This window comes from Perognathus longimembris, chromosome 2, assembly GCF_023159225.1.
Source record: "Perognathus longimembris pacificus isolate PPM17 chromosome 2, ASM2315922v1, whole genome shotgun sequence".
NCBI classification, from domain to species: domain Eukaryota; kingdom Metazoa; phylum Chordata; class Mammalia; order Rodentia; family Heteromyidae; genus Perognathus; species Perognathus longimembris.
The window spans coordinates 104,411,038-104,420,700 of NC_063162.1; the positions used below are offsets into that span (position 1 = coordinate 104,411,038).

General features: G+C 38.1%; 1 protein-coding gene across 1 annotated transcript; it reads left to right on the plus strand.

Annotated features, from left to right (window-relative positions):
• Nucleotides 1–3,817: 3,817 nt before the first annotated feature.
• On the plus strand, nucleotides 3,818–8,809 carry LOC125346924 (fibroleukin). Its single transcript, XM_048339866.1, has 2 exons — nucleotides 3,818–4,502; nucleotides 6,754–8,809. Exons 1-2 carry the CDS (start codon nucleotides 3,896–3,898, stop codon nucleotides 7,458–7,460), a joined length of 1,314 nt encoding a protein of 437 aa, XP_048195823.1. The 5' UTR covers nucleotides 3,818–3,895; the 3' UTR covers nucleotides 7,461–8,809.
• The last annotated feature ends 854 nt before the right edge of the window (nucleotides 8,810–9,663 follow it).

Sequence of the window (9,663 nt, forward strand, 5' to 3'; positions counted from 1 at the left end):
TGCTGATTAATTGGAGATAAGAGTCTCATGGAATTTCTTGCCCAGGCTGCCTTTGAACTGTTATCCTCAGATCTTAGCCTTCTGTATAGAATTACAGGCACGAGCCACAAGTATCTGGCTCAAAGTTCTTTTATGAAATTAATATTGATGGGTATTCAAATAAATATTACTTTCTGTTGTCATTTCAAATCAAATACTTTAAAAGGTGAACAATTAAATGTTTTTATCAGAAACGTATACATTTCTTTTTAAAAATTAAGAATGCTAGAATTTAAAAAATCAGGAAATAAAAATGTTTTAAGTTTATGAGCTTAATATCAATAAATAATCTTATTACTATAGTTTTCATTACTTCTTTTGGTAAAAATAGGATGTCATGTAGTCCTCAGAAATAGAATATAAGAGAGGAAATGAAATTTTGATTTAGGACTCTGATCCAGATATAGGAGATGTAGCTTCTCAACTGAATGCAACTTAGATATATGAAAAAGAAGTCTAAATATGTGATGAAAACATCTAACATACAATGAAAAGGTAATTTTCCTGTGGCTTATGGAAAAGATTGTTGATACTTTAAAAGCCCACTGTGTATTGCTGTTAAATAATTTTTCTGCTCTGAAAAGCACATGTGCAAGTGAGCATTAAGTGTAGTGCTTGGTTGAGAGTGGACTGGGGGAAGAGAAGGGAGGATTCCAACTCTACCCTGAGAAATCATGGCTGACAGAAGGAGCTATGAGAGAATCCAGAAAGGCTTTCCAGCAAGATGGAAGAGACAGAAGCTCAAGATCAGAGGGCAAGATTTCTATAGGAGTTGAGCACAAAAAAAAAAAAAAAATGTGCTTCTCAGTTTTGCTTTAAAATGGTCTCCTCCTCCTTCTTGAAACTCTATTTGCTGGATCTTGTCTCATTTCTTTAACCATCGTCTTGGTTTCTATAGTTTCAGACTGACATATATATTGATTCTGAACTGATTTTCATGCCTTGAAGTTCAACTGCTTGCATGTGGTAGCTTGTCAATACCTAAAATTTAATATACTGAAACAGGAATATAATGACCATGAGTATATCCAGTCAACTATCATCTCCTTCTCTGTTGTCACTACCATGACATTACTTAGGTACAATCAAAAGTTATTTCAGAGATCTTCTCTTTCCATTTCTCCTCACTTATATACTCTATATACTCTGCATCTAATACTATGTATCAATGTCTGTCTCCATTTATCTCCCCTCTTATCACCACTGATCTACCTTTTTCTTAGTGCTTGATACCACACTAACTACTCTCACATATTTCCCATTTGTTTCTAGTAGAAGACTTGTTACTAAAAATGGCCCAAAGGGAAAACAGATTTCTACTGCTTTGCTGTAAAAATTGTCTGGAGTTCCCAAGTGATCTAGAAATTGATTTGAGTATCATACTCTCTACATCATGGTTTCAATATGTCTTCTAGAACTATCTTTAGTCAGACCCAGGTTCAAATCTCAGACTTTTCTCTTTCATACTGTAGCCATAGGTAAGTCATTTATTGTGTTGAGTGTTTTCTTTGCTCAACTGCAAGTGCAGGTCGTACTTGTAGAGATGGGAGGATGCAGTGAGATAGTACATTGTGGCGCAACATTCTGCCCCTATGGAGTATCAACTCATTTGGTGGGTATTCATATCAATGAAACTGATTAATAAGATAGTTTGTCCTTTCATTTGGGGGAATTTCCAGTGGCTCCTGAAGAGACAAGAGCCAGTTCCCAAATTTTCCAAGTGTTTTGAGGTGGAGCTATGCCATTGGCCCGCAGCTAAGTTACGTGGGGGTGTACAGGGCCCAAGAATTACCAGCAGTGTTTGGAAAACAAATCCCTGATTCAAGCAGATGAACCAAAGGCCTATTTTAAGAGCCAGAAGACTGCACTTTGTTGGATTTAGAAATTTTTTTAAAGTGCTAAGGATTTTGTTTGGAAGTCCAGCCTGAAGAAAACAAGAGTTCCTTTGCTATCTGGTTTGTTCATTATTGTAAGCCAGTTGTAAGTCCAGGGTAATGCATTGCATATAGAAAGTGAATAATTAGACAATGAATCAATATATAAATAAATGAGATAGTTATATGTATCTTTTATATGTTCTAGCATAGTGCTGAGTAAACAGGAGACCCTTGATGAATACTTGGCTGGTGAATATATGGGTTTACATCCCAACTTGCCAGGGGTATTTAGTGTTGTGCCAGAATGGAAGCCATCATCCCTATATATGAGTATGGTGTACTATCATCATTGTCTCTTTGTGAAGTTACCTAGTCATTTATTTCTCCCCTCAAATCAGGTGGGTGTCATCTTCAAAGTGTGTGAGGAAAGTAAAATGAAAGGAGATTTTTTTTAAGCTGGAGTTAAAAATTGTGTGTAACAGTGATTTGAATATATTGGATGGTATGAAGAAAAATCTATTTTTAGAAGATGGAGGCTAATGAGGCATAGGTGTGTAGACTGTGTTTGACAAATTTGTTTATACACTGCGTTTTTCCCTTCAGCACTCAAAGTTTGTGTAACTCTGGTTCTGATATGAGAGAACAGCCAAATTCTTCCTCTGCCAGCAGGATCGAAGGCTCAGTAATGTTAACAGTCTTTTTATCTAGTTGGGGGGGTGAACCAGGGTTGAAATCTCAGTTTCCTGAGGGTTCCGCAGCAAGAACAGTTCCAGAAGTGGAAAGGAAGGCTGACATATTCTTAGAACATAAAGAGGGCAGGGAAGTTAGAGTGAAGGGTATATGGAAAAATCATTGGAAATCAGACTACATAAATAAACACGAGGCAGATTACAGAGTACCTTAACTAACACAGCAACTAATTTAGATTCTGATCTGCATCAATCATATGGAAATCATGCTTAAAGCAATAAAAATCCTTTAATAAGCCATCTGACAAAAGCTAATATTCAAAACCTTTTAAAGAAGGTGGTTTCTCTAGTTGAACTCTTGCCCTTGGTTTTTGGACAGTAATGTTCAGAAACTACTGGGGCTGAGCGCTGGCATGCTTTGGACAGGTGGCCCAAGTGGCTCACAGACAGGGAGAGCAGAAGAGCGGCACATGGAGGCAGAAAGCAGAGGTGGGGCTGCCAGGCCTGGGTGCCAGGGGTGGGAGCACAGATGGGAACAGAAAAGTTGCACAGGAGCCACTGTGGAAGATGAGAGGACAATAACAAACATGGCAGAGGGTGAAGAAGGCAGCTACTGAATTGGAGTGGATTTTAGAAAATTGTTTGAGGCATCTAGACAATTATACCCACCAGGCTAAATGTCAGAAGAGAAAGCAGCACTCTTGTCCTCTACCAGTTTTCTTCCCCTTTTTAAACAGAGGAAACAAAAGTCCATTGCCTGAGCCTGAAAGAAACATGTTATTTTTAGAAACTTTTAAAATGCTTAAGATTTCACCAGAACACTAGTTCCCTCCATGCCCTCTTCTAGTAACATCTTAGTAACGTTTAGTAACAGTTCCATTTTATTAAGATTTCTGTTCTTCAAGTAGTTTGACAACTGATACAGAAACATTGATCTCTGAAAACAGTTTCCAGAGGAGTTAGGTTTAATTTTTCCTCAATCAGAAGTACAACAAAATGATTTCTGAAAGATTTTGCTTGTGCTTTCCAAATGATGAAGCACCCAAATAAATCACAAATAAGTGATGGCAACTGAATCCCATTCCAATGCAAAATAACGTGGGCAGAATTGAATGACAGCTGGGCTACCCGCATCTGCTGAGGACCATCTCCTCTTCCTGAAACGTGTGTGAAGCAAAGGCTCCCGCCCTTTTCTGGGAACACAGCCTGACCCAGACAGCCTGGCTATTAAAGCTCTCTGCCTGCTGCCTGCCGGCGCCCCACTGCTCCCCACTGCTCTCCACTGCCAAGATGAAGCTTCCTGACTGGCGCTGGCTGAGCTCAGCTATCCTAGCTGCTTGTGGCTTGGTGGTGGTGGCAAGCAATGAAACGGAGGAAATTAGAGATGCAAGGGCAAAGGACTCCTGCCTGGCAACCCTGGAAAGTGGAGGGAAATGCTCCTCTGTGGGCCAGTGCCCCTACCAGGTGACCCTGCCCCCACTGGCCATTCAGCTCCCCCAGGAGTTCGGCAGAATAGAGGAGGTGTTCAAAGAAGTCCAGACTCTCAAGGACATGGTGAACAGCCTCAAGAAATCTTGCCAGGACTGTAAGTTGCAAGCTGATGACCACGGAGATTCAGGACTGGGGGTGCCTGGCACAGGAGCCCCTGGAGAGGCTGGGGACAACAGGGTGGAAGAATTGAAGAATGAGGTGAGCAAGCTGTCCTTGGAGCTGAAGACTGCAAAGGAGGAGATCGACGTGCTGCAGGGTCGCCTGGAGAGGCTGAATCTTGTAAATATGAACAACATAGAAAATTATGTCGACAGCAAAGTGGCCAATCTCACGTCTGTGCTCAACAGTTTGGACGGCAAATGTTCATCCACGTGTCCCAGTCAAGGGCAAATCCAGTCACGGCCAGGTATGTTTATTTGTAATAATGTTTTCGTATCATTTGTTCAGAAAGGTTATATAGCTAGGGAGTGTTCATTAGTGTTATGGCCTGAGGAAATAAGTTAAATAGGTGAAGGATAAAATGCATAAGTCTTTCATTCATTAAAGTAGTCCAAGAAAAACAAGTATCTTCTGGAACTGGGACTTCAGAAATGCTACCTGACCTCATTTCAAATCGCATCCCTGGCTCTATATCCACGAGCAAGCACTTTCAGTTTCAACATCTTATTTGCTTAATGCCAGACCTTCACACAAGCACAAGCAGCAAGAGAGAATTTCTTAATGGCTTTGTGCATTTACTCTCTCATTTTACCCATGTGTTTGAACACATGAGAGAGAAAGCAATGTTTACAACTGTGCTTTGTTCATTGGACATTAGTTTTTCTTGATGTTGACTGATTGCCATGCCTCATGTAGCAGCAAGTGGTTTTTGAAGATTTTTTTAGCAAGCAATCTGCTGTTCACAATTGCAAATCTCTACTTAAAATGGGAGACTGCATAGATAAAATAAAAGCCACTTTGCGCATGTGCAAAACTTTTTGCTTTGAGACCTAGTAGCACATAAATGCTTGAAGGGAAGGATTTTGTCACTAAAGGAAGGAATAAATTTTTTTTATTCCCTCTTTGACTTTAAGCTAGTGTTCAAGCATAAACAGAATCCATTCTCACTTTCCAAATGACTTAACTTCAACAGATATTAGAAAACACAGACCTAACTGCCTACTCTGCCTATGAACTAGTGGTGCCCCCAATTCCTAAATTCCTGGGACCACTTCTGTTCATGAGCCATCTCTGCATTAGGATCTCTGCACATCCATTTAAAGGGACACAGCAGAGACTACTTTTCATCTTAAACACTTCAGGCATGTTTCATCCCCAAAGGATTTGTCAGAGTGGATGAAAGGAAGGCAGTGGTTTCAAAGACCAATGGCTGCTAATACTTTGGCAGCTTAGATGTGAATTTCACAGATTGTAAAGCAGATGTTCATGACTTCAGTGACATCACTGAGTACACAGCTAGCAATGCCACTGCCTGGAAACTTGTAGTGATATGAAAAAAAATCATTTTTCTCCTAAAAGTTTTAAGAAAATAACTGAATATTCTGAGTTCTACATATGTGGGAATATAGAGGGTATATTTGAGAGGCAGAGGTGAGAGGATTATGAAGCCAGCTCCAAAAATTATAAATAAAAACAAAAGAAGTAGTTGTGTAACTGAAGTGATCGAAAGTTGCTGCATGTACAAGGCTCTGGCTATAATTCCCTGTGCCACAAAATAGCAGTAGAAGCTACAACAACCATCCACACGAATGTATTTTTGTATCTTATAGTATTCATATGCTATACTCACCTTATATCTCATACATTTTTATATAAACTATTTGGATATAAATAGCTGCCTTTATTTCTACCAAACTCTTAATGGATGACAATTATCTTAAACAAAACCACCTGTTGTTTCTTTGTAGAAACCAAACATATGAAATACTGCACTCAGAATCACATAGGACATTATTGAAAAAAAGATTTTTCAAAAACACGAGCTCTCTTTGTATAGTTGTCAAGGAAATTAAATGTGAATTTATGATCAACACTGTGCACTTAAGCTTTCATGTATCATTTGGGACATATGCTATAAAACTTCCTTCCTGTGTTTAGACTACGGTTCCAGGAGAGTTGGGATTGTCTTGAGTTTTAGGACAGAAAAGCAGTGGCTATGCGAACAAGTTTTGCTGCCTGGCAGATCTGTGTTTGTGTCCACCTCTGCAGAAAGTGCTTCTGTGAACTTGAGTGAGCCACTGGTGCTCTTTGGGCCTAAATATCCATCTTCAGAAAGCTGATGGTAATTCTTGTATGATATACAAGATTTATATCTGTACGATATACAGATTTAATGTGACACTTCTATCAATGTTTAGCCAAATGTTTAGAATGTAGTAGTCCTCATTAAATATTACTTTTACTTACTCATCTTTAGAGTTGTTTGTTATTCATGTTATCATGATTATTGCCAAGCAAAAATATGTTAGAGCCTTGTCTTTCACACCCAGTTCTTGTTCTGAGGCCTTAAAAGTCACTCACTTGATGACCAGGTTAAGATGAATTTAACAGAGGAAGGTCTGGTTATCACCCTGAATGATCAGACTGCCTTTGTATAAAGAGTTCTTCGGACGCATGCTTTAACAAAATCCAATGCCTTTCTTTTCTTCCCCCTTCAGTTCAACATCTAATATATAAAGATTGTTCTGACTACTACGTAATAGGCCAAAGAAGCAGTGAGACCTACAGGGTTACCCCAGACCCCAAAAACAGTAGCTTTGAGGTGTACTGTGACATGGAGACCATGGGGGGAGGCTGGACCGTGCTGCAGGCTCGTCTTGATGGAAGCACCAATTTCACCAGAACATGGGAAGACTACAAAGCAGGCTTCGGAAACCTCCGGCGAGAGTTTTGGCTGGGAAATGATAAACTTCATCTTCTTACCAAGAGCAAGGAAATGATCTTGAGAATTGATCTTGAAGACTTTAATGGTGTCAAGCTGTATGCCCTATATGACCAGTTTTATGTGGCCAATGAGTTTCTCAAATACCGTTTACACATTGGCAACTACAATGGCACAGCTGGGGATGCCTTACGTTTTAGTAAGCATTACAACCATGATCTGAAGTTTTTCACCACCCCAGACAGAGACAATGATCGCTATCCCTCTGGCAACTGCGGGCACTACTACAGCTCAGGGTGGTGGTTTGATGCATGCCTTTCTGCAAACTTAAACGGCAAATATTATCACCAAAAGTACAAAGGTGTCCGTAATGGGATTTTCTGGGGCACTTGGCCCGGTATGAGTGAGTCACAGCCTAGTGGCTACAAGTTCTCTTTCAAAGAGGCCAAAATGATGATTAGACCTAAGCACTTTAAGCCATAAATCACTATTGTTCATTTTCTATCCATTTATTATCAATAGGGCAATGGATTCCTATTCCCTTTTTATGACTAAAAATTGTCTCTGAGTAGCAGATTCTTATGCTACATAGCTTTTGAAAAAATGTGCATTTAAAAAGACTCATCTGAGACTACTGTCCAATGCATGCATGAAAGCATTGAGAATTACACATTTTATTTGTAAATCTTTTTAATTTCTATTAATTGAGGAGTTCACTATTATTTGTATTACTTTCTAAAATAAAAAAAATGTTTATTCAATAAGAGATTCTCAGAAGCAACTATTATGCCTGTGTCTAGACAAGCACATTAAAAAAATACACTCTTTTTCTAAAAATTATTTGTATGTATGTCTCTAAATACTGAGATAAACTTACTAAAATTGTTGCATTTACTTTGGGTCAAGAAAATAGTACAGCATTTTAGTTCCCAAACAATGGAAAATATGCATGATTCGCCTATTTGTGTAATATACACAGAATGTGGAATTCGGCATTAAAGTTGGGCATGGTGTTGCACGCCTGTAATTCAGCAATAGGGAGGCTGAGGCAAGAGGATTGTGAGTTTGAGCTCAGCCTGAGCTAAATAGTGAGATTTTGTCTAAAAACAAACAAACAAAAAAGACCCCCAAAAATCCGAGGCCTAAAATACCTTAAAATGTGATAACCTCACGTCACCCTCCAAACACTTAGAAAACAATGGAATTCATTAGTAGTGTATGAATTGTTTGATGCTGGATAGCAAACAATATAAAGGTTGCCCACTATTGTGCTAGACTACTGGTAGACTGTCTTTTAGGGGGTATGGTGGTATGGAGGAAAAACAATTTATGTGCACTTTGAAAGCCTGTTTTTGAATCTAAAGAAATGATATTGTTGAGTAATACACTCAACTTAGCTTCAGAAGCACTTATGTTTTCTATGAATAAATTTATTTATTAAAAACATGATTTTTGAAATATATGTTAAACATTTGAACTCTAGAAGATTGCTTATTTCACTATCATAAATTCAAAAGTATGTGTTTATTTTTTAAGAGAGTGCCTATTGATTTTAATAAGTTTTGGGTATAATTTGTGGGGAAGTCAGCAAATACACACCTATGAAAATACTCTCTCTTCGCATATTATTTTAAAGGATCACAATTTTTGTACTTTTATGACATTTTTCTACTAAATTCCTTGACAAATAAATTTCTTTTTGGAACAATTTCATGTCAGTCACTATAAAATATATTGTAGTTTGATAATCTTTAACATGTTGATGGAAATAAATTATACTTGATTCTCCTTTACCTTAGCATGATACTCCACTAATATATGCCACTGTTAATAAATGCAGACTACTTACAAATGTATTTTTAAAGTCTTGTGTTGATTTCATTTTGATGATTAACATTTATCATAATTTTATTTTCTGAATATTATCATTCTTGTAAAATGATTACTGAAATTAGTCTTTAAAAATTCGGAGCTGGGTTGATCAGCCAGTGAGAGGAAGTCAACTTTTACTGACAAACAGTAAAGCTAAACTAATGGCACATCCATCGAATAATTAGTTTAAATATACAAGGCACAAAAAAATTATCTGAGTCCAGTGCCAGTGGCTCATGTCTATAATCCTCCTCAGGAAACTGAGATCTGAGGATCTTGGTTCAAAGCCATCCCAGGTAGGAAAGTCCATGAGACTCTTATCTCCATTTAACCACCAGAAAACAAGCACTGTGGCTCAAAGTGGTAGAGTGCTAGCCTTGAGCTGAAGAGCCCAGGGACAGCTGCGCAGGTCCTGAGATCAAGCCCATGTCTGACAAAAATATTATCTGAGCAACAAAAGTTGCTGGTCTTTAAATCTGAATAGCTATCCAAGGAAAGATAAGAGACGACTGACTATAATATAATAAGCTCTTATTTGAAATCGTTTATCTGTAACCAGGGTTATGTCTTGTGCCTTTTTAAAACCTTATGAAAGATTTACTCCTCATATCCATTTATTCTTCAATGTGTAAACCACCAGTTATTATTTGTAAAATATTACTTATACGCTCTGTGAAAAGTTAGTACTGTTTTCTTAATAGGAAGACCGAAGCAATTAAAAGGACTCCATTATCTTACTTCCTTCTGGAACACTGTTGACACATTTGCAATACAAAATTTTCCATTTCCTTCTGCAACATTGAATTTCACCTCT